Source organism: Pholis gunnellus, assembly GCF_910591455.1.
Source record: "Pholis gunnellus genome assembly, chromosome: 19".
In the NCBI taxonomy this organism is placed as follows: Eukaryota; Metazoa; Chordata; class Actinopteri; order Perciformes; family Pholidae; genus Pholis; species Pholis gunnellus.
This window is the reverse complement of record NC_136546.1, coordinates 1,012,887-1,038,993: the sequence shown is the minus strand read 5'-3', so window position 1 is coordinate 1,038,993 and position 26,107 is coordinate 1,012,887. Positions and strand designations below refer to the sequence as shown.

The following is a 26,107-nucleotide window of genomic DNA, read 5'->3' as shown; positions in this document are numbered from 1 at the left end:
TACACATCATCAGTCGCAGCCGTTCACTCCGAAGCCCAAAATGTGAACGCGTGGGACATCAAGCATTTGTTACGACAAATTGCCTGCATTGCAGCAAAGAAAATAAAAAAACACCCTTTGATGGCATCTCTCAGCTGCTTCATTTAAAGATCACATGAAGCTTTCAGCTCCACTTTCATGCAGCGAATCTGACAAGGGCTTAATGAGCACATGAGTGAAACAGCCTGGAGTCCTTGAGTCAAGGATATGGTACTCACTGTGGCAGAGAGGACGGCACGGCTCCATAGGTGCATCCACTTTATGTGTATGTGTGTTTGTAGCATGTGAAATCAGTGCATGTTTTCATAATAATGTGTTTGTATGCACTTCTATATGCAGGATATGGTTATGTAATACAAGTGAAATATGGCAGTTTGTGCCTGGTGTTGATTGAATGCACATGTGTTTAAAGGAGCACTCCTACATTTTAGAATTGCACTTCCATACAGTTAAAGTGACCAAAGAGACCAAATTGGTGCTGCACAGCTGAGATATCCGGACTTTCACTTCCTAATGTGGTTAAGCTGGATTGGAAATTGGATCCTGTACTTCTCATGCAACTTGAGTTTTGTAAGACCCTCCCTGACTAAATGCTGATCGGGTCTCCAAGTCGAAGCTAATATTACTTAATTAAACCCTAGGCCTATTTTGAGACCTCTGCTCGAAAATGTCATACTCAAACTAGAGTGTAAATCTCTAACGACAAGGAAGGTCTATTTGAATAATTTAAATGGCAAAATAACACAAACAAATGTGAGCTTTGTTAATATGTGTACATATCATTGTATATGTTACTGGTAAATGATGAAACGAATGTTACACACAGCTCAAATTGAAAACTTTCAGGTTCGCCTTTTTTTTTTTGTGCCTAAAAAGCATTTTTATTGATTTTAAATGATGGACAGGCAGGCCTAAACTCTCCCAAATCATATCACAACTTGTCAGCAGTCCTTTTAAAAAAAAATTTGGCTTTGATAGAGTGAAGTATGCCTGACAAATCAATGCCGGTGTACAGGTCAGCTGAGGTCAGCCAACGTCAATTCTGATTTTGGAAGGAGCATATATTGCTGTCTTATTGTACTTTTAAATACTATCTAACTATATATTTCACTTCTTTTATCACTAATAGTGTTCAATCTATCTAATACAGAAGTTTGGCATCATTTTGAGAGCCTGGGCCAAATGAAAACTTGTAAAATATGGCTCATTTTCGTCAGAATTTCAGTTTTATGTGATGTATTTCAACCTAACACGGCCTATGATCGGCCGATTTGCGCAATTCCCACAGATTTGAACCCGGAAGAGTCTGGGCAGTGTAGTCATTTGTTCTTTGAGTTGTTTACAGAATGTTAAGCCAATAAAATAATCGAAAACTGTGATCCGCCCCCATGGGTCAAACCCATTGGCCCAAACTGAAATTATTACTCCTTCGTCATAGAAGCTCGTCAGAGACTCAGTTTGTTTCACAGCAGAGGAGAGAGACGGCTGCGAAATGGCCACACGGATTAATTCTTTTTTTTCCTTCGATTTTCATCCAGGAAACATCTAAAAGGTACGGAGCGTTTCAATGTTTATGATGATGGGCTGAGTTGATATCTGTGGCAGATCAATACTAACTTCATAACGGTTTAAAGTAGAATAATTTTGAGGCGATAGTTCGATGCAGTTTGTTGTGCTCGTGCTCCTGGATATGAAGTGTGTGTGTGAAAGTGCCGTAGATCGCGGCTGGGATCGATAACGGAGAACATTGCTCGCCTTCTCCTGGTGAGAAATAGGTGAAATTGTGGTAGTACTTGTAGTACCTTGAAGTACTTTGTGTATATATATGTTTTTGAGTAATAGATGTTACTTAAGTAACTTTCTCAGACTTGATAAAGCTCACATATACATGTACAAATCAGAGGAGTGCTCCTTTACTGCACATGCAGGTCAAGTTCAGGTACATCTGAAGCAGTACTCACGGTCGTTGCAGTGAGTTCCCGAGTAAGACGTCATGGAGCAGTCACAAGTGAAGTTCTCCCACTGCTGGATACACACACCCATGTTGGCGCACGAGTCCTCCTGGCAGGTCGTGCTCGGGCCTGTGAAACGGGAGGGAGGGAGACAGAGATACCACAGGAGCACAATCAAGCAACAATAAGAGCTACTGCTGAGCCTTAACAATGCAGGACCCATGCAGAAGAAATGCACTCTAGAGAGATAGCTATACAGCATGTGGGCCTCGAAGAAAGAACAAGGAGCAAACAGTGCCACCACAGGAAGCCTGACCTGGAGGACAATACACTTAAAAAACAGTCTGGGGAATCCTGTTTCATGCTGGGTAAAGCGGCAAACGCAGTGGCAAGCCGAAGCAGACGCGCCAGCTTTTCACAGGATCAACAGCACGCTTCTCCAGCAGTGAAAGCATCCCCTTTTTCTCTGAGGTAATTGCTGTAAAAACTGCTGTACAGGATGCTATGCTAGTTTAGGTCTAATCTGCATTTGAGACATGCTTCAGCAGACGACTTGTACCACAGCTGGGCTGATGTGATGACACTGTCAACATCCCTTCGTGTCCTTCTTTTTGCAGAGTGTGTGCAGGTGGACAAGCATGCAATTTTTATCATTCCAACAACTAATTAAAAAAGTTTTATCAGAGTAAAACTTCGAACGTTGCATTCCCTCTGTGAACAAGCAAGACATGACATACAAATAAACTTTTAACAAATGACTCATGGATAAAAAAAATACCTATTTAAAAGAAATGCATTAAAGTGACCCTGGCAATTTTCTATCCAAATATCTCTTTCACTGTGAGAATACACGGTGAACACTAGACAGACGGAGTTCATGACGAGAAGAGGAGAAACAAATAGAGCACTTGAGAACACGTAGTGCATATCCTTGTGTATGCACTTCAGTCAGACAGGAGTTGAGGAGGGTATTCAAAGTCAAACTGGATGTGTGTTTGCTATTCGTCTACACCACACATAGCTCTTACCTTTGAATACTATTACTGAGAGGGAATGCAGATAAGGACAAGCGCACAGCATAGATAACAAGATAAACAATTCCCCGTCGGAGTCAAGACAGACACAGGGGGGGGGGGGCCTCGACAGAAACCCCTCCGATAACCACGTTGGAAACAAACAAAAGCAAATCAAGTAAAATCAAATAAACAGTCCAAATAAATGGCAGACAAATGCAAGTAAACGGTGTCAATTGTCTTGTGCAAGACAATGTGAAGAGACATTTGAAGTGGAGGACAGAGCAAGTTTGCCGGCTGAAAGTGCATTTACTGTGTAATGCACGGTGATGGTAGTCAGCCAGGCATCCTCCACACTGTGTGCATACATGGATTTCAGCGGGAATCTCATGTTGTGCGTGTGCACGGCGGTGCTCCTTTGCTTGAGCAATGGAGGATTTCGCTGCATTTGAGCGTTGCAGCAGGAGGTCACTCGCTCTCTGAAAAACACTCTTAGCTGGGTAAAAGCAGCGACATGTTATTTCATTTTTATTTTTAAAGAGAGAGACGGACATGAGCGGCACACCGACGGTGTTTGGATGTGCAGTGACAGCCTCTTTCTGCTGTGTTTGCCGGCCTGTAATGTGTCACAACTGGTATTTTCATAGCAGAACAAAGCACTCTGCTTTATGCTCATACTGGATGAACATCACCCATCTGACCTGATCTGTTTGCTCTCTTTAAATATAATATCAACTCAAATTCTTTGCAACTTTATCAAATATACATACACTCAGCCGTGGTTAGCAGGGAAGAAAACATGCAGTTATATTACTGTTGTGCTGCAGTCTAACATAAGTTACACACATTCACACTGCTACAGTGCTGCAGTATGAAATAGTAATATCCACACAATAATTATATATATATATATTTTTCCCCCTGGTTGCTTAATCCGTTCTTTTGTCTGCCACTAGTCTCTCTCTGTCTTTTTATCTTCATATTCAGTTTTTCTTTCCAGAGAGCAAATCACCTCTGCGGCACCAAGGGAACATTACTGCCATGGCGACACCCACAATGCATTGCACACAGCAGACTTTCAGGCGAGCAGGCCTCAGAGAGGCTGAGTTTAACCCTCTACCTTGCAGGTCGGCTTTGGTGAAACCAACTTTGTTAGCGCAGAAAGAAAATAACAGAACAGAACAGAGCAGAGCGGAAAACAAGAGTAAAGGTTAGTGAGGGACCAGCATCGTTAGTGTTGGTAAAAGTACAGAATGTGTCACTTTGTGCAGAGTGCAACATTGGGGGGCCTTGTTGATTTGTTAGTGAGGAACCTATATGTGCTATTTCTTTTATTAAACAGGATTTGTTGAGATGTTGTTTTCTCTCCTCACTAAGGCCACTGAGCAGCACTATCTTAGTCCTCTGCTACCCTCTACAGGTCATATGCACAGGCCATGGAAAAAGTGATAATATAGAAACACTAATAGAGATGGAAACCACCTCTAGCTTACTGATTGGTCATTAAAATGACAACAATAAAGACGGTAAATTAAATATTGTCTCTATGTACAAATACATCATCAGCAGCTTTTTTTGTATTCTGTAATTGCAAAAAACGACTCTTCCTTAGGTCAGACTTGTTTGGTTCTGGAGAAGGAACAAAGACAGGCGGTGAGTGTTTGAGTGAAAGTAGCATCATTTTAGCTACAGTTAAAAAAAAAACCCAGACGTTTGGCTTGTTTTTTATCTTTCATAATCTGGGTAAACAGGATGTTTCTTCATTTGTTATTCAGATTTCAGTACTGATCTTAAAATAGATAACATATGCAACATAAAAATCATCAAGCAAGAAACTAAAAGACAAAGTGTTCTCCTGTGATGTGAGAAATGCCTGGCGAAGGAAAAAAGAAAATGAATTGGATGAACAATGCCAGCGAGTGGCTTTAAGGGCTACTGAAGAGCCTTCTAATTAGACTAATACATCTCTTGGAGCAGGTCATGATTCTTATACGCTACAGGCCATCTGTACCTTCACAGCCTCGCTCAATCTGCCCGCTGCGGAAAAGGGCGTCGTTGATGAGATCTGGCAGGCGGCCGTTGAGATCAACTGAGGCCAAGCAGCCTTGGAAGCCCTCCCGAGAAACCACCAGCTTAGGGAGGTTCTGGTACATGTTGGGTCCCAGACCTCCGACAAACAGATCACCTGAGGGGAGACGACATAAGTATGTTTGTCAGTTGAAACATTCAGGTTACTAATGTCTATTACATTAGTAAAATAAATAAAACTATTTCCTTATTTTCAATGATCTTCTCTTTCTTACGATACAAATAATATTTAATATTATTGACACATTTATAGATTGAGGTTGTGTTTCTCAGGCCTGATACTCGACTTGTACAATGAATCTTGAATCTCTTAACGTGCGGCTGAAATCAACAATATCTGAGGAGCAGAGGAGTGTTTCATAAAGTCTCAGGGTTCAGTGGTGGGACATTTTGTCATTTTGTAAATCAGAAGTTTTAGCTCTGTAGTCCCAACTCCTGAGTTCAAGTTTAGTTCAAGTCTGAAGTAAACATGTCACCTCCCTTCACTAAATATATTGCTATAATAGTTAGCATAGTAAATGTACACTAATAGCATGCTTTGCAAATGACTTGTTCAAAATAGGCTCATTTATTTTCTAGAGTTAGAGGAGAACATTGATACCACTCATCATGTCTGTACGGTAATTATGAAGCTACAGCCAGCAGCCGGTTAGCTTAGCTTAGCACAAAGACTGGAAACCAGGGGAAACAGCTAGTCTGTCTCCGTCCAAAGGTAACAAAATATGGCAACCAGCACCTCTAGACATCACTGATCAACACATATGTTTGTTTAGTTTAGACTCACAAAGTGTCTGTGATTTATAGTATATATAGTATATCCTCTCAGGAGTTGATTTTCTGTAACATATTTCCTAATCTTAGAGTTTGGGGATTCCAAGCCAAAGGGTGAGTGAGCCTCCAGTGCCGAAGTCAAAGTCGAGCTGTAAGTCTTTTTTTGATTCTGTCAACTCAAAGGCATCAGATGTATGACTCGGGTCTGGCTCAAGTCCCCGTCACATGTGGGTATTCTGCTGTGGATGCTGTCGGGGGTTGTAAAACAATCTTTGACCCTCATTATGAAGATTTGATTTCTCCAAAAGCCTGGATGAGCTACCTTTGAGGTCCAGGTTCTTGGCTCCGTTGACATTCTGGGTGACTGACTTTGTGTCCACCTTCAGCGTGTGTGTGTTGGCGGCGTCTCTTGTGATGACCACGTTGTGCCACTGGTTATCGTTCAGTGGGTTGTCACTGTTCCCCTTCAACAGACTGGGCCCGTTCCCCAGGTCGAACACATAGTGGATAAACCTAGCAGAGGAGGAGCACAGCAGATCAACACATCAGGGTTTGTTAGTGTAGATGAGTGTGTGGTTGCAGTAAGTCTCCTTCTATACTATGGTTGTGGATCAGGAGTTAGAGCGGGTCGTCCACTTATCGCTATATTGGCAGTTTGAAGCCTCGGATCCTCCAATCTGCATGTCAAAATGTCCTTGATCAAGATACTGAACTTCAAATTGTTCCTGAAGTCATCAGTGTGTGGATGTGCATGAATGTGCATTAGTCAGATCCTGATGAGCAGGTGGCAGTGTTTGAATGTGTGTAAATGGGTGAATGTTATAATGTAATGCTGCGTTCCAGACTACTCAGAGGTCAGAAGTTTCCCAGTTGAAATTTCCAACTTCCACTCTCCAAGCGTTCCTGGAGCACGATCCCAAACATCAACAATAACTGTGTTTTACCAAATGATACTATGTATTATTTGAATCACTTACAGTCAAATATACGTTCTATGTTGACCTTTAGTTGATGGTTTAACATTTACAACATGTGCTTCCACTGTTGTGTGTCATCAGACACTCCAGTCAGAGTGGATGGATTCAACCCGAGTTTACAAGTAGAAACTCTGACTAAAAGTGAAGTTCAGAGCAGTCTGGAACGCAGCATTCGTGTAAAGAGCTTTGAATGACCGGCAGAAGAGAAAGGCGCTAAAGAAAGCAAGTCCATTTTCCATTTATCTTCCCAGACGGATTTCCCTGAATGGAAGAGCTGTCACAATCACGCTGCTCTGACACTAACGGGAGGTACACTGATAATGAAGCAATCTTCACTGCGACACTGTCTGACACAGATATAGATGGGTCACCACTGATTACCTCATAAGGCCTTAAGAAAACATACTACACACACACACACCAGTGCTGCTATTTTAATAATGACCAAATGTCTGCATCGTCACTGCCCCACTCACCCTTTCACCAGCTCTACAGCGATGAAGTCGTTTCCGTCTCCGCTGTTGAAGATGATGAAACCGTCAGGCGAGGTGGTTTTGAACTGAAAGAAGAGGTGCATTGTGGTATAGGCCTGCAGAGTGGCCAAGCCCAGGTAGCTGCCCTTGGTCTTGAAGGTCACGGGGTCGGCTATGATGAAGCGCATGCCAAAGCGGGCGTTTAATTCGCAGAAGTCGATGTCCCCGTTCTTGCACATGTCGATGTACTGCATCCCGTTGAACTTCAGGCTCTATGGGCAGAGGAGTCGAGACATATTGAAGCACACTTCAATTCCACACCTTTGACCAAGATGATGAATAATAATGATGAAAAACCCTCCTCTTTGGGACACGAGTTTATCTGTGACTAATGTTTGTTAAAAGGATGCATCTGTTGCATCTGTCTGTATTGCGTCCTACCTGAAGATGCCCTATAAAGGAGGAGGGAGCAGACGAGACAAAGCGCCTCTCGGTCAAGATGCCCGTCTCCACGTTGTTGAACTCTAGACGGGTGTGGTCGCCCGCCATCTGACCTGAGATGGAGGGAGGGAAGAGAGAGGAGAAGAAGCAGAGGGATGAAGGGGAGGAAGAGGAGGAGAGATACTACCACCTACAGCCCAGTTTCACTGTGTGTCATGCTGAAGCAATACCCCACCAATGCTGAGAAGGTCAAGTAAAAGCAAAAACTAACATATAAAGAAAACACATTTTTAAACAAATGGTGAAATCCCACAGCAATGAATTAGGTCAGTATTACTATATCATCAATTATCAAACACAAGGCACAAGTAATCTTTAAATCTAAAAAGTGTCCCCTTGCGGGCTTAATAAACTATCTATTTATCTATCTTTGATTTTCTTTCCTCAGAAGTTTTTCTGTCTGAATCCTAAAATGGTGCCACTGACAGAATATAATCCCAGATGTCTTCACCCATACCTCAAAACAAGAAAAAGAAGATATGACCATGCATATTATGTTTATAGTAAAATAGTGAACACAAGAGTAGTACCTTCAGCCATGTCGTCATCCACCGTGAGTTTGAAGTGTTTACCGCGGCGGACCACTCGTACTGAGTGCCACTCATTGTCGTTGAGCTTTTGTCCGGCATAAAGAACTTCAGGGCCCTTGCCTGAAGAGGAGGGTTAGTTAGTCAAGGGACGGGGGAAGCACAAGCACAAACCAAATCTCTGTTCTCACTACTAATGCAACGCACTGGAAATGTTATCCAGGAAAAGTCTTTTCAATTTGGACATGTGTAGTCAGATTGAGATCTTTATCATTTAGAGATAGCAGCTTTACTTTCCAAACAAACATTTGGTTTTGATTTGACAACAGAGGAAAACAATACAACACATCACAACTGACAGCAAGATAAAAGAAAACGTGTGCTGTTATTCATACAAGGCCGCGAAGGCTGTGACTAAGAGTTGACACATAACAGAATATAACTGTCTCACTCCATTGCTTGTATTGCTCTGGTTTTTAGTTTTGGAAAAACTCTGAGTTATACTCTGGCTTAAAAACACAGTTTCAGCAGTTTAATTACAGAAAGTAGACAAATGAACTGCAGTTTCATCGTGTCATTACAACAGTCCTGTTGAGATAGTGTAAGGTGTTATGTCACCACTAGAGGGCAACGCAGCCCCACTGAGCTCACAGTCCTGAATCTGCTGAGTAATATTGAACGGGGTTTAAATCCAGATAGCAGTGTTCAGCAGTCACTTCAAGTCATTTGTAGACCAGCTTTAGGTTTTTTAATGTAGTGACTGAAGTTGTTGGGCCAGTCCTGATGTACAGGAATGCTAGCCTACTGCGTGTACATGAAGAGGGTGATCTATTCTAATAAAAGTCTCACATTTAGGAAAGTCTCCTCCTCGTGACCTTCAATCAAAAATTCTAAATATGAAATTATTCTAAGAACACTTGCTGTTGGCACATTGTGGCTTGTATCCAGTCATTACAACCCTGTGTAATGCTGTGGTCAGTAGTTTATTATGTTAGGTCTGACTCAACGCAACCTAACATGGTTCAATGTAAAATGTACTGAAAATTGTTGTTCATGACTGATTTTAAATATATGAATTTACAGTATTTGTATTATTATGAATTAATGACAATAAAAAACAATATGAACACATGTCTACAATCTGTTCACTCACACACACACACACCTGAACCCCTTCAAGTCTTTGTTTCCCTCTCTCTGTCTCTACAAGGCTGTGAGTAACAGCATGTCTGCTAACATCATCTATGTTTCCCATTGTAGGCCTATATACCGCTGACCGAGTTCAAATAAGGAGGCAAGAAAACAGAGCGAGTGAGGCACGCAGGAATATTTTACAGTGTAATTGGGAAAACAACATAGCCCACAGAGTCTGAGTGTAAATGTTCAGCAAGTAGCTATGGGCATACTGGGAAAGATTAAGAACTGGTTGCCTGAATCAATTTGGAAAGTGGGCCATTTAAAACATATAGAGTACATTAAGTAACATTTGCATAACTTTAATCTCTGGCTATTACTTCCCCCCACTCTTATCTGAGAAATCCTCTTATCAGTCCCCTGCATTCACACATCTCTGCCCTTACATCTGGCACACAGGCTGTCATCAAACATTGATCGTACTGTAGGAAGAAGGCTGCAGAAGAAGAATGTTGACTTACTGGTGTTACAGTTTATCCTGACACAGTCTAGATGGGGAGGGGAGAATAAGTGACAGATGAAATCGCATCCTTCAAGGTTACAGCTGCAGACATCCAAGAGCAAGAAAAGCCACCTTCCGGGGACGGTCACATGACCCCAGCGGCCATTTTAGCGTGGTTGGCTACTGATTGTCAATATCTCTATACTGATAATGGAAATCCAATTTAATCCCAATCCAAATCTTTTTAATACTTCAAATGCTGAAGCCAATAACATTGCACCAATTCTGGTCAGTGTCACAGTACTGATTAAACTGTGTCCATTTCTTTGGTTGAATTTGGAACTTTCACATCTTTACAGGTATGCTAATACGTAGAATCACATGAGCGTCATTTTGGCTACATGTTGAATTTCAAAATGGTCGCTCACAATTCAATGGCCACATCGATTTTGCAACCTAGCAACTAAAGCCAAAATATTTTACTTGAGAGTGTAAAATTGAGCAATTTAATATGATTTGTCATAAAAACTGACTTACTTACTACTTACTAAATCTCTATCTATTGGAAAGTGTTGAACCTGCGTTTGGCGTGTGTAGGTTGAAATCCATGTGACCAGGCTGGTCATGTGCCGTCAACCGCAACAGAAAAGTGGGAACAAACAGCATCGAGCCACGCAGCACCAACACCGTACAGAGGTCTCCTGTGTAACTTATTCAAATAATTGTTCTGAGAATTAAATTGGTTTTGTTAGAATCTTAAATCAAATTTAGAGTTGTTTGGAAAAAGACCACAGCCCACATTAAAAACATGAAATATGGACTACAGGTCTTCCATGTTTCTGGCAGCTGTGGTAACCGATAACATAATGAATGAGTTACATTTGTATGAACACACACACTATCTTTTCTAGGCTCACTGGTATGAAGGCCTGCACTCTACTTAAGTGTACCACTCGTGCCACCATCTGCAGGCGCGCTGGGTGCTGTGGCATCGGGCTGTTTGCCAGACGGGCCGCAGGCTCGGGGCCTTTGAAGGGGTGAGTGCCATCTTTGAACAAGGCATGGGAAATGCCAGCTAAACCAAGGGTTACTAATGGACGGAGAGAGACATGATCCTGATATCATGAGAAAAAATAAATGAATAAAAAAGACCACAGGAAACAGACCCACATGATAATAATTCATACTATCAGTGCAGCACTAAAATGTATTAAAGCTTACCTGCATAGATGGCAGAATATTAGCTAAGATGTTGCTATCTGAATTAATGCATGTTTGAGTACAGAGACATCTATTACAGCAATTTCAAAAGGAAAATGCCTTTGGAAAAAATCTATCTGTACACAATAATGAGAGTGATTAAAGTGATCTATGATCCGTTCAAAAGATGTGCTGCGGAGCATGGATAACTTTGATACGTGTTAGAATGATGGATATCAAAATCTACAAAGACATCTAAGCATCAAGGCAGAAAAACTTACAGTCCAGGCAAGTCAAGAACAATACATGCAGCTACAAAGACAAACTACAAAGACTGGTTTAGTGTGTGTTAGGTCTGATATCATGTCGGGACCAAAAATAAAAGGTACCAAAAAAAAGTAGGAAACACAACACAGTAAGGCCTCCTCTTGATCTGACGGGGAGCTTTATACGATACCTAGGTTGACCGTCAGTTTGACTCTGCCGCTGTCCAGCTCCAGCCTCAGCGTATCCGCTGACTCGCGGGACGTGGCGGCCATGAGCAGGCCGAACGCCCGCTGGGACATGAAGCGCAGGGAGACGTCCTCGGCCTCTGTGTGCATGACATTTGGGATCACCACTTTCATGTACATGCTGCCATCATACGACAGGATCGATGCCTCTGTGAAGAAAAGACAAGATTACATGCAGTGAGCTTTAAAGTATGTGGTACCAACAACGATGATGGGAAATTGACACACAGATACCATCATAACAGGACAAAGTGTGGCAATATATTACATATGCTTCACCTCCTTCTGACAGCTTTATGTATGCTACCGACGCTTCCGAGAAGATACAAGAGAGCGTGTGGTATGAAAGCCAATATACACAGACACATGCATGATGCATGTCCCTTAAATATTTAATCAATGGGTAACACACACATACATGTGGCACATGCCCAGTAGCAGCTGTATTCATCATCCACAAAGTGACAGTCGCGTGTGCAGAAAATGTAATCATCATGCTACTTCCTCCTCTCCCTGCAGACTCCCTTCATAGACGTCAATTTCTCTAATCATGAAATCTTTTTCTGGAAATGTAAAATAAAAATGGAACATGTGCAACTCTACTTTAACACAAAGACATTGTCCTCACATGCTGACACACATTACATTACATTACAGTTATTTAGCAGACGCTTTTATCCAAAGCGACTTACAATTCAGATGCTATCACACCGTAGGCACAGCTACGGGAGCAACTTTCGGGGTTAAGTGTCTTGCTCAAGGACACATCGACATGCAACCAGGGGGGCCGGAGCCAGGGTTTTGAACCACCAACCCTCTGATTGAAAGACGGCCCTGCTCTCCACGCAGCCACAGTCGCCCACACACTGAACAACACAACCTGTCGTGTAGAGACAATAAGAACAAATGGATCATGGTGGTTGTTAGGCCGGACTATTTCGTTCCCTTCTTCTGCTAAATGCTAAATGGACTGTAGTTGTATTTCTTTTTTCTAGTCTTCCGACCACTCAAAGCTCTTTAACACTACATGTCATCATTCACCCATTCACACACTGATGACAGGGCTACCATGTAAGGTGCTACCATCCATCAGGACTATATAACCATTCATATCCATTCACACACCGATGGCATGGGGATTGAACCGCCGAACCTCTGATTGAAGGACGACCCGCTATATCACTGAGCCAAGGTCGCCCCAACTAGTTGGTAAAGGAGGAGAGAGCCAGAGCGAGGGTGGCGAAGGAAGAGGAAGCCTGTCAGCAGGACTGGAAGCCTCTCGGGGAGAGAGACACAGATTAAAAAGGGTACCCAACCATGACATACCTGTTTTGACACTTCAGCTTTTAAAAGAAAAAATAGCCCTGTGGCCTCAGAAATGCACCACCATTTGGCTGCGTCTAGGGAGATGCTGAGGCTGTGAGCATCCCACCAGGGACAGGTTGTACCTGTAAACGGTGCAATGCCACATGTCACGAACCTTGGGCTTTTCTTTTTTCTTCCTACACAGGGTCTACTGAATAAAGTGTCATTTTCAAGTTGATTTGTGTAGAAAAAGGCTTTCCCATGCAAACAGTAATGCATTATTGGATTTTCCTTCAGTAAAATGTCAAAATCCATGTGATATGTTGCAAAATTCATATAGAAGCAGCGCGAGATCACTGAACTATTCCGTCTTGCCAAGCAGTGTACTGCTGTAAAATACATCCCACATTGGTCTGAGTTGCTTTTAGGGCCGTTGTAAAATCCATTCTATGAACAAGCTGTTGACTGTGTAGCCTGGAGGATAATGAAACCTTGGCTCACCATTGTTCTACTCATTTTCAAACTGCACTGGCTCTCTCCCTCTTTGTGTCTCCCTCTCTCTCACAAAAAATAAATACGGTCAAACATCCACACATGCTTGCACACCACCAGCCTGTCCACAGATGGATCCCCTAACTGACGGGGGCATGTATTGATTCGTGAGTCAGGTCCAAGGCTCTTACTACAAGGGGAAAAAAAACATGTTGAAAGTCAATCTGCAGCTCACAAAACACAAACAGACAAGGACGGACGTGGACAGAACCCTAGAAAACAAACTGTGATGTCCGCTCTGGAGAATCAGACGTGGCACAGAGCTCTCAGTAAAACTATTTCTGAAAATTGGTTCAGATGTTTGGAGCTGTGAGAATTTGACATTGGGATGGAAAGTGTCTTAAATAACAAAAAAATCCTACTGGCTCTCAAGTACATTACTGTATACAACTCTTTTAAATTGTAATGTCCACAACAGATTCATTCTGGAATGAAATGGCCACTAACGATGAAAGATTACAAATATCCACAGAACAGATCAAACTACATGAAAAACAATACAAACTGCTATATGTATTTCCTTTTTATGCATGCATTGACTGTGTCATAATGTAACGCTAGATGTTGCTGCCTATTGCCTTCCAGCTACGGCCAGTGACCTCCCAGCCCGTCAAAGGTGACAAATGATCCGGCCAAAATCCCAGCATGGCGTCTCACAAGCAAGCAGCCATATACTGTCTAGAGTAAGTATACTATGTGATCCCGACTCATTCCTGCCGACACATGATGGATGTAGCAGTGTAGTGGCAGGATTTACGAAGAGGTGTCGAAACGGGTCAAAACATGGCTCCCTCCTGCAGAGAGAGTAGCCCTGACCTGAGATGTTAGACGATATGTATCGTATCATATCGCAATATATCGCTATATATCTTATCACATGTATCGCAATATTGTGAGGTGCTTGCCAATACACAGCCCTACTTAACATGTGTATAAAACTTCATAATTGTTTAGATATTTCAGTCAGGACCAAAGTGCTGGACCAACCCATCAAACTGTCCAAGGCCATGCAAACACAATATGCTGATCTGTCTTTAAGCACTTTTTAGCTAATGATGGTGACATAATACCCTCAACCTGTCTGAAGAGGATGCATGAAAAAACATTCTGACAGTTAACCAATATGCTCCACTGCTCCACAGTCAATACTGTGCTGTGGCCTTTTAAGCAAGCAGAAACATAATGGCATTCAGTTTTAAAGGTCTGTTTTCGTGTACAGCATCCTTTTTGGGGAAAAGTAGTCCCCCATCGTGTCAGAATGTCATCGATCAATCTCAGCCGGGATTGGCTGTGTTGTTGTCAAATGGCTTTTTGTTGTCTGGAAGAGGAAAAGGAAGTCTTTGGTTGACTACAGTTCAGTGGATTTTATTCCCAATGCATGGTTTTGAGTGGCAGGAAACAGAGAAAAGGCTGAGTTTATTTTGAGGATGTCGACACAGTTCATTTAGAACCAGTGACGGATGGTTCAAGAGGAAAGAAAGGGGATATCTCTTAAAATTCAAACTCACACTTTCCTCTTCTGGTCAAATTCAGTTTTCCAAAACAATATTAAAACACAAAAAAGAAAAGCAGAAATAAAGTATTCAAAGATTTGGACATAATATCCTGCTTGTCTTTAACCATTGAAGATGATCATTTGTTATTACTGATTTTACATATATATACCATTTTACTTGAGGATCTGAGATAGTGTGAAGAAGTATTGTTGGTTATCAACTCTTTGTTGAAGTGTCTTTCTAGGTTTACACTGGTGGCCTGCCAGCAGCTCTGCAGTGCAGAGGGCACCTTACAAGAGAAATCCAAAGTGACGCAGGTGCATGGTTTGTAATAAACAACTTGTCTGATCCAGACTGAACTTACTCTACTAGGAGTTGATGAATTTGCACAAAACGGCAGACGGACAAAGTTTGTGACAAGCTGGTGGAGCATCAACAGCTAAATTAGTGATAATGGACAGAAACGCAACCCCGAATGAAGATAATGTTGCCCGGTCTCTTAAATCAACTCATTACAGCGATGAGATGTGATCGTTGTGTTGCCAGCTTGTTGTGTTGCCCAAAAATGTGCCGGTTTAAAGGAAAATGTCAATTGTATTACAACTTCTTTGCATCTTCTTCTTTGATCTTATTTTTGTCATCATTTATATAACACTGGAGTCTGACGAGGCACAAAAACATGATCAGACAGGTTGTAAACAAGTAGAAAACAGGTTGTCCAATGACCGTAACCTCTTTATTAGGAGGTTAAACTGAAAGGGAGCTCAGTCAAACAGTTGGTAATAATCCCTTGTTTCCATAAATCTGGCTAGCCTGGAAGTCTGTTTAAAACCATAGACTGTATCAAATATGGACAGAGTCTCCGTCAAGTCACCCATAGGTTTCTAACAAGCCGTTGTGAAGCTCCAAGAGGGGGCTTTGTACATCACCAACTTGGCAGTGACGACACAGCCTAACTCACAGCTAATGCACAAAATATAAAAGAGGTGCATCGTTGGTGAAGAGACGGGCCGGGGTGACACAGCAGAGGAGACGGCTAGCGACCTGAGACGTCACCACCTGAGACTTTACCACCTGAGACGTCACCGCCGCCTGAGACGTCACCGCCGCCTGAGACGTCACCGCCGCCTGAGACGTCACCGCCGCCTGAGACGTCACCGCCGCCTGAGACGTCACCGCCACCTGAGACGTCACCACCTGAGACGTCACCACCGCCTGAGACGTCACCGCCACCTGAGACATCACCACCTGAGACGTCACCGCCGCCTGAGACGTCACAGCCTGAGACGTCACAGCCTGAGACGTCACCACCTGAGACGTCACCACCGCCTGAGACGTTACCACCTGAGACGTTACCACCTGAGACGTCACCACCTGAGACGTCACCACCTGAGACGTCACCACCGCCTGAGACGTTACCACTGCCTGAGACTCACCACCGCCTGAGACGTCACCACCTGAGTTGTCACCACCGCCTGAGACGTCACCACCTGAGACGTCACCACCACCTGAGACGTTACCACCTGAGACGTCACCACCGCCTGAGACGTAACCACTGCCTGAGACGTCACCACCTGAGACTCACCACCGCCTGAGACGTCACCACCTGAGACGTCACCACCGCCTGAGACGTTACCACTGACTGAGACGTCACCACCTGAGACGTCACCACCGCCTGAGACGTCACCACCTGAGACGTCACCACCGCCTGAGACGTTACCACTGACTGAGACGTTACCACCTGAGACGTCACCACCTGAGACGTCACCACCTGAGACGTCACCACCGCCTGAGACGTTACCACCTGAGACGTTACCACCTGAGACGTCACCACCTGAGACGTCACCACCTGAGACGTCACCACTGCCTGAGACTCACCACCGCCTGAGACGTCACCACCTGAGACGTCACCACCTGAGACGTCACCACCACCTGAGACGTTACCACCTGAGACGTCACCACCGCCTGAGACGTAACCACTGCCTGAGACGTCACCACCTGAGACTCACCACCGCCTGAGACGTCACCACCTGAGACGTCACCACCGCCTGAGACGTTACCACTGACTGAGACGTCACCACCTGAGACGTCACCACCGCCTGAGACGTTACCACTGACTGAGACGTTACCACCTGAGACGTCACCACCACCTGAGATGTCACCACCGCCTGAGACGTTACCACCTGAGACGTTACCACCTGAGACGTTACCACCGCCTGAGACGTTACCACCTGAGACGTTACCACCTGAGACGTTACCACTGACTGAGACGTCACCACCTGAGACGTCACCACCGCCTGAGACGTTACCACCTGAGACGTCACCACCGCCTGAGACGTTACCACTGACTGAGACGTCACCACCTGAGACGTCACCACCGCCTGAGACGTTACCACCTGAGACGTCACCACCGCCTGAGACGTCACCACCTGAGACGTTACCACTGACTGAGACGTCACCACCTGAGACTCACCACCGCCTGAGACGTCACCACCTGAGACGTCACCACCGCCTGAGACGTTACCACCTGAGACGTCACCACCGCCTGAGACGTTACCACTGCCTGAGACGTCACCACCTGAGACGTCACCACCGCCTGAGACGTTACCACCTGAGACTTTACCACCTGAGATGTCACCACCGCCTGAGACGTCACCACCGCCTGAGACGTCACCACCTGAGACGTCACCACCTGAGACGTCACCACCGCCTGAGACGTTACCACCTGAGACTTTACCACCTGAGACGTCACCACCGCCTGAGACGTCACCACCTGAGACGTCACCGCCTGAGACGTCACCACCGCCTGAGACGTCACCACCGCCTGAGACGTCACCACCACCTGAGACGTCACCACCTGAGACGTCACCACCGCCTGAGACGTCACCACCTGAGACTTTACCACCTGAGACGTCACCACCGCCTGAGACGTCACCACCTGAGACGTCACCGCCTGAGACGTCACCACCGCCTGAGACGTCACCACCACCTGAGACGTCACCACCTGAGACGTCACCGCCTGAGACGTCACCACCACCTGAGACGTTACGCCCTCAATTGCCCAAACTTTAAGTTAAACTGTTTGTCCACCGCACAGTTGTACGTAACAGCTATAGAGACCAAAAATGTAAAGATATGTATTTCTGCTGTAAAGCTGGCCATTTTAACATGGAGGTCTACGGGGAATGACTCACTTGTGGAGCCAGCATCAAGTGGCCGGTTGAAGAACTGCAGTTTTTGGCACTTCCGAGTTGGCTTCATTTCTCAGAACCGGAGGTTGCTGCTTGTTTAAAACCTCTTGTGTTTCTTTTCCCATCAGACTGATTTTTTTAATATTCCCAAATCTCGTAAATTACTATGGTTATGACAATGTCACTATAGCAATGATGGCCAGAACTAAGAAACTAAGACCCAGGTTGTATGTAACAGAAATGTCTCTTTAAGTAAGCATTATGTCTTTCAAGGTTCCAGCTGTTCATTTGTCTCACTCAGGTATCACAGTAACTTAGAGCACGTTATGCTGCCATGTAAAGGATTCACGTGTCAGGGCTGTAAAGAAGTGAAAGCAAACAGCTGAACATCCCTCTACATCTGCAGAGAATTAAACACCAACAGGCTTTGCATAAGTGAAGACAGCTGCTGTGATTACAGTCATTCATACGCAATCTAAAGCAAACAGCGGACCTCCGCAAGATACTGCAGGTGATTGCACACCATGTAACCTCAGTGTGTGTGAGAGTGTTTGGACTTGTATGCACAACACACGCACACACACACACACACACACACACACACACACACACAGCAGTTGCACCCACAGTAACTTGGTATTTCTTAAGAGAGAGATCAGCAGCAATGAGGATGTTATTTCAGATACTAATTAAGCTGCTACTTGTCAGTTTGTGTGTTGTGTGTGTGCATATGTGTGGATCTATGTATGTGTGTTTTCTAGCGAGCCCTGCACTTTACATAATTAGCAGTCCAATTGAAGCAGAAGATGGAGGAGGAGGAGAGCTATTAAGTGAGAGGCTTCACAAATATTCAAGGTATGAAGGGGTGTGTGTGTGTGTGTGTGTGTGTGTGTGTGTGTGTGTGTGTGTGTGTGTGTGCTCTGCAGCACACACACACACACACACACACACACACACACACAGTCCTATTAAAACTATCTAAATCTGTTCTTTCTCCGTCCTTCTTATTCACTTGCCTTGGCTGTAACTGTGTAGATTATTTAATCTTTTTTTCCCCCAACAGTGACAAGTCTTTGTTTTGATAAACAAACCAACAAGGGCCTTGACTGTCGATGTGGTATTCTAATGTGTATGCCTGTCAACACATCCCCCCCCCCCCCACACACACACACACTTAGCATGCTGTCAACAATCTTTAAAGTTCAAAAATCATATCCTCAACCTGACAGCAAGGATAAGGACATCGATTAAGAACCTTACAGGCACTGAATATGTGCCTTCGTCTCCTTTCTGTGCGTGTGTGAATGTGTACAGTTTGTGTGTGTGTGTGTGTGTGTGTATGTGTACAGCGCGTGTGTGTGTACAACGTGTGAACTATGTGTATACACACTGAGGCTGTAGGAAATGCCTGCACTCCACAGAAGAGGCTCTTGGCTGTGGACGTTATCCACAGTAATCCTCACCACGTGATTCTCTCAGGAGACACACACACACACACACACACACACACACACACACACACACACATTAAGCTCTGCTACAACACAGGAACATCAGAACCACCAAAAATATCCCAACAGACTACACTTCTTAAACTTTTAAAGGCATACTCCAGCCCAATAATCCCAACCTCTTGTGAGAGATAACCACTTTAATAAGACGCAGAGCAATACATTCTAAATACAGGAAAACAAGATCTAATTCAACAGTGTTCACATTAGACAGGAAATATTATCAGTCACACCACAACACGAAGAATTGATCTGAAGCAGAGGGACTTCAATTCCTCTCGTTCTTGTTTAAAAGCACTCTTTAAGTATGCCACACTGCTGATATGTATATGTCCCAAAAGCACAAAACTAACTCAAATGTTTACTTAACCTCGTCTGGTGCTCACATGAACAAACTCTACAGCTTGTCCCAGTTGCTGTCTTTGACTTGTACGGAGGCCCTGAGAGTTAAAAGCACAGCAGCAAGTTACGAAAACACAGGCAAATAGAAACAAGGCAGTCAAATGAAGACGACACATGCGCAGCATTTAGAAAAAGCAAGAAGCTCACGACACAGCAGAAAATGTTGTGCATCACTAAAAAGTGATGCACACGTCTGGGACACGGGGCACCTGTTGTTGCTGTTTGTGGGTTATGAAGTTATTGCAGTCGGCTAGCCATTGTAAGATGACCTCAAATTATTTGTACTACTATTTTACTATTTTCTAGGCTTATGTCAACATTGAACACATTGATTCAGATATTACCGCCAGCGTTAGTCTGTAGCTCATTACTATAAGATGTGGACAGAGAGCTGCAGGGATGGATTACTAAAGTGAAAGCTTGCAACACACCAGTTCCCCTGACCGAAAGCCAATGGCATTCTTCCATTCCATTGTGGATTGCAGAAAATAAGTTTTGTTCATAAATGAACGACCTTTATGACTTTTGAGACTATCAGCAGCAGTAAAAAGCTAACGCTAGGCTATAAACAAACTACATGGCGGTCGCATGAGTAGAGGTGATGGCCTTTTAAAATCTCATTTAGACACTTGTTAGCAACCGCCTTCTTTAAGACATGTAAAAGCTTCTAAATTCCCATGAGGGATATTTACTGACATATTATATATCGTGGAGCAAAACTTTAAAATGTCTTAGCTTGTGTTAACCACAGACCGTATTTCAGAAATCTAACCAAAAGCACATTTAGAAAACACATTGACTTTGACACGTGCAAAAATGCTTTGCACGTTTTAGGACTCTGTGATGGATAGTCAACTTAATAAGCCACAGCCATGGCAACAACAAGCATGTCCCAGCTGTGTTCATCACTTTAGTTTCCCCTGGAAACAGTTTCAGTTGGGTTGGGAGCTTCTTCTAAATGCTGCCAATGGGTTGTCAAATTGGTGAAGCTGTTTCTTTGTTTGCTTGTGTCTATTTGAATGTTTTCTTAATTAGCAGTGTGTTGAGCTCTCAGGGCCACAGTTGTGTTGTCGTGGTATTTTGTGAGAAAATCCTTCAGCTGCAATAACCACAACAAGCTGAAAACACAGTCCTTGTAAAGCTATGGCTAACATGTTAGCAAACTGTAGCGTTACACATCCAGCAGATACAGAGCAGCATTAGCATTCATTTGGAGTCGTGTCTCTGGCCACCTGACTGAATCCAAAACTCCATTTCCTCTTCAGTCTGTTTTGGTCTCAGAAAATTGTGGCCTGCTGCTAGAAACAGGGCTGACAGTAGTGGACTGTGCCAGCCATAAAGACAACACAACAGTGACTATGGAGCCTATTCATAGGCTTGTTAAAAGGTTAGGAGTCTTTCGCTACTGTACAGCTTCAGCCTTCACCTTTCATTGACTAAATATGTTGTAGCTGTTTAAGCACTTGGGTATATTGCTGTTTTCACTTGAAATGATATATTGACATGACAACTAAGATGAGTAAAATAATGTATAGCCCCACAACATCATTGTAGAATCCATGTGGTTTGATGACATGGTCATAGATAACTGCAGTCTGTGTTTATTAACAGCCAGCTTGTTTTTTTCATTCTTTTTTAATCTCCTTCTCTTACTGACTTTCTCCTTCCCTCACTCTTTAATTCCTGTAATGGACACACTGATTTGTAGAGAAACCCTAAAATGTAAAACACAATGCTCTGTCTTAACTCAGATTTAGACATAGTCTGGAGAAAGCACTTTGAAGAATAACATCCCCATCAGACCGTAGAACTCAGGAGGTCAGCACACACACTCACAGGGATTATCAAATATTCAGCCATGCTCAATCGAAGCGGGCCGAGATGAATTTATCAGGATATCCTAAATCACAAGGGTTGATGTAGCATCAATATGGAACAGTAAGCGGTTTTGTGCGTCGTACATATTGAATAGGCTTTACACAGGGATGAGGTAAATCCGTAGAGCTTTATCAACATGGGACAGAGAATCAGTATCTGAAACAAGCCTCTGCACATTCAATTTCAAGTATGATTTCATAATGGACATCATGCTGTGCTATTCATTCTAGACCTGGAAAAACAAAGTGTCTGAACCATCCTCACGCTGTTGTGAAGCCTGAACCATCAAATAATATTCAGAAAATTCTGAATTTTTGATATTGAATTGTTTATTGGACCTTTAGTCCAAAAATATATATACATATTTTTTTTTTTTTTACCTATATAATATTTTTTTTGTATCACATTTGTTACATCAGGTATAAGAGGGCAATTTATTTATCACAACAATTTTTATTTTACAAACAATAACAAATGATGTTCATTGCTTTTTGAACATTTGGAACAACTGAGAAGCCAACTGAGAGTCCAGAATGTTTTTATATTGGGTGCTCTGGCACACAGGGCCAGTGTTGCTAATGGCCTCAGGTGTTTCCACTCTGCCTGACGACCCTCTGCCACACCTGCAAGGAAGGCAGCCAAACAAACAGGCAGACAGGGCAGAGAGGGTCGTCACACATGTCCCACAACACTACCTTTTTGCCATCTAAAAGTAAAAACTAAAAAATTGTCTACTCTGAGTTTCTTTTTTTGAAACAAGCAATATAACAAACGATTTTGATAGCCAAGGATTTGTTATTATATATATATATAAAACATAAATTTCCACTCAATATATCTTACTATAACATTTCTACCTTAATTAGTTTAATTAAATAATCAAAACAGTGTATTTGGCATTGTGATATGGCATAATCCAGATTGCATGATGAAATACAATACAAGGATTTACAGGTGAATTCTTACTTTATATACCTGCTGTCTCATATTTGATACCTATATTTTCAACATGATTTTACTGTAAAAAAATAATGAAACAGTAATTAATTATAGGTTGCTTCAATACAGTAAATATTGATATTGAAATATTAGTAACACTATAAATTGTATTCTTACCGTAACTGTTTCAAAATTAGCAACGATTACCCTGCCGAAAACGGAACGAGTCACGTCATGACGGCTGCCATTTTGGAAATGGAATTGAAATACCTGCTACTGCCTGCAGTGCATTGAAAATCCACCAGATGGCAGCAGACATGTATAGGATTGTATACAATACGTTTTTCCAGGAAAGTATTGCTCATGTTAATTACATAAAGGTCTCTGAAACTGTTGTAACAAATATGATACAATAGGCCAGGGGTGTCAAACATACGGCCCACGGGCCGGATCCGGCCCGCCACGTCATTTTATGTGGCCCGCGAATCTACCAGCAAAAAAAAAAAAATGGAAATCGCGCACGGCGGAGCTCCTCCCCGATCCGCGCGCACACACCTCCACCATCGTATGTGGCAGCAGCAGCCCCCCCCACCCCCGCCGACGACGACGACGAAGGAGCAGCAGCACCCCCCCCCCCCCCCCCCCCCCCCCCCCCGCCGACAACCAGCCCTTTGGGGGCAACCATGATGCCGATGCGGCCCCAGAGCAACAATGAGTTTGACACCCCTGCAATAGGCTCTACAGGGTAACCTCACGGCTGGTAAACGTCATAGAATGGCATTCCTCAAAAGTCTCTCAGGTGGATTATTCAAAGCAAAGCAGCTGTGTCTGACCTGAGGGATGTAGAAGTTATGATTAATGATGGTTTGTGATGATCTATGGAGCAAAACTCCTGCTTAGTGGGTAGCTACACACACAAGGGCTCACTCTGTGTACAAAAACAAACCTAAGCTGTGACCTTAGAGCAGAGGTAAAGAATGGAAGTGCCCCGTTGAGAAAGACATATCCTGTTAAAAAGAGCGTTGTAATGGAGGAACTCTCCAGCAGACAGAGCAAACAGGGCAGGTGGTCACTCCTCCCACCGTTTATGATTACAGTCTGTAATCTGGCTGCAGCAGATGTTTTCTACATCTTCTACAGTATGGTGCCACCGTGATTCCCTGCTGGGTTTGTATAAATGAAACAGAGCATTTGTTTGATTTATGGTTTTGCCTTTGTGTAATCTTCCTGACCTGACCGTGCATTCAGTTGTTGATGCATTAGATGAGAGGGAGTAAAGATACATCAGTAAATGTACTTAGTGCTACTGTTTATTTAAAGCACAGTTGTGTTTTTACTTTTGTTAGTAGAGAGACGAGGGAACATGAGGGGAGAGGGAGACTTGAATGACATGAAGCAAATGTCACTGGTTAAATCATTAACCCTCCAGGCAATCAGGGCACTGCACGAAGAAGAACATCATCAGACACGCAGATTGTTGGGAAGTGAGTGTGAGTGTGTGTGTGTGTGTGTGTGTGTGTGTGTGTTTGTGTGTGTGTGAGAGGCCAATACATTAACTACTTATACAACTCACAGTACTCTTGTAACTTGTAGATGTGGGGGAAGCGATGACTGTTTTCCTGTGGGTGTCTGTTTTTTTCCTTGTACCACGAGAACTTTGCTCTGCCTCATTTCCAACAACTCTAGCAATATGTTTAACTGCTGTAAAACTCCTCCACATCTGCTGGACTGAGCTGTCCCTCCTGTTTACTGTTGAAACCACTGAGTATGCTGATCAAATGTACAGCCGCTACCTCTACAAGACTCCAGAGGGGGTGGGGGGTTGGACCTCTCCTGTAGTTGCCCGATGCCTTTTCCGACACAATGGTTGTTTGTGGTTCAATGAATAAAAAGCACCAGTGTTAGCTGTAACACGCTCTAACTCATAAACTGCAGCGTGCACACCTGCATGTACACCCAACCAGTGAACCACAGCACCATTGGGGGGCAGCAAAGTCAAAGACAGCCAGCTGCTGTGGACACCAGCTTCTCCTTTGACATGTTGAGAGATGGATCAGGGTGGAGATGAGAAGGGTGGGAACAGGAGTGAGGGATAGAAGAAGAGAAGAGAAGGAGCTGCCTAAAGGGGACAAAGCACATTTAATATCATCAAGTCATGTTACCGGAGTGACTCTTGATGCATTTAAAAAACAGGCAATCCCAGATACTACCGTAAAACCCGGAGAGGGTACGCTGCTATCTGTAGCAAAGAAGTGTCTCTATTCTCCCCCTTTTTCTTTGTCAGAGAACCCTCCCCCCTGCTGCCGGGGGAGGTTTGGAGTCTTGTCAACTGCTCAGATGGCCAAACACTGAAGGCTTGATTTCCTCTAAATGTTCTCTCTCTCTCTCTCTCTCTCTCTCTCTCTCTCTCTCTCTCTCTCTCTCTCTCTCTCTCTCTCTCTCTCTCTCTCTCTATGTGTGTGGGGGGGGGGGACACCCAGAAAGAAGAGGGAGAGTTTGTTGGAGAGAAGGAATGAAATGAGACACAGAAAGCAGGGGGAGATGGATGCAGCACATTTCCTCCCTCTTCTGCATGGCGTGCTACAATGAGAGTCAGTGTTTATGTAACCCACCACAGCTCCTAAGCACACATATAATTACAAATGGGGATTAGGGAGCAACAGCATAATGTTCTAAGCAGTGAAAAAACTGAAACGAACAGATTGTTTTAAAGTGCAGGAGGATCTGCTCTTCTTGAGGGTAAACATTGTCAGACAAACATCTGTCTCTCCATCGCTGCCTCTCTGGTGTTCTCTCTTCTCTCCCTCTCCATCTCCATCCACTACTACATCAGCCCTTTCACAATCAGAATCTGTGGAGCAGAGTGGCATCAGGCACTACCGGCACACTGTTCCAGCAAAGGAGGACGACTGTCAGCTCGCCATGAGTCTGTCTTCTGGCACCTGAGGCAGGAAACACCATCTTTAATGTCAGGCAACTCAAATCTCCTCTGTGGGAGACGAGAGGAGATGCCTCTGCAGCTGGCATCCATGAGATTTAAAATTCAATCTACATGACCTCCAATCACTTAGGACCTTCTCTCTGCTAAACCACCATCTCAGCAGTTGGAGATGGAAAGAATAAGAGGATAAAAAAAACAGAGCA

General features: G+C 43.7%; 1 protein-coding gene across 1 annotated transcript in view; it reads right to left on the bottom strand.

The window, feature by feature from the left end:
* nrxn3b (neurexin 3b) overlaps window positions 1-26,107 on the bottom strand; it is a gene marked incomplete at both ends in the record, with an annotated part of 276,695 nt that overhangs the window by 160,045 nt on the left and 90,543 nt on the right. Inside the window, 9 exons of the mRNA XM_079179868.1 lie at window positions 2,001-2,120; window positions 4,125-4,151; window positions 5,016-5,189; window positions 6,186-6,376; window positions 7,317-7,585; window positions 7,755-7,867; window positions 8,345-8,464; window positions 9,997-10,023; window positions 11,635-11,838. Of these exons, the coding sequence (XP_079035994.1) occupies window positions 2,001-2,120; window positions 4,125-4,151; window positions 5,016-5,189; window positions 6,186-6,376; window positions 7,317-7,585; window positions 7,755-7,867; window positions 8,345-8,464; window positions 9,997-10,023; window positions 11,635-11,838 (1,245 nt within the window). The remainder of the gene's footprint in view (window positions 1-2,000; window positions 2,121-4,124; window positions 4,152-5,015; window positions 5,190-6,185; window positions 6,377-7,316; window positions 7,586-7,754; window positions 7,868-8,344; window positions 8,465-9,996; window positions 10,024-11,634; window positions 11,839-26,107) is intronic.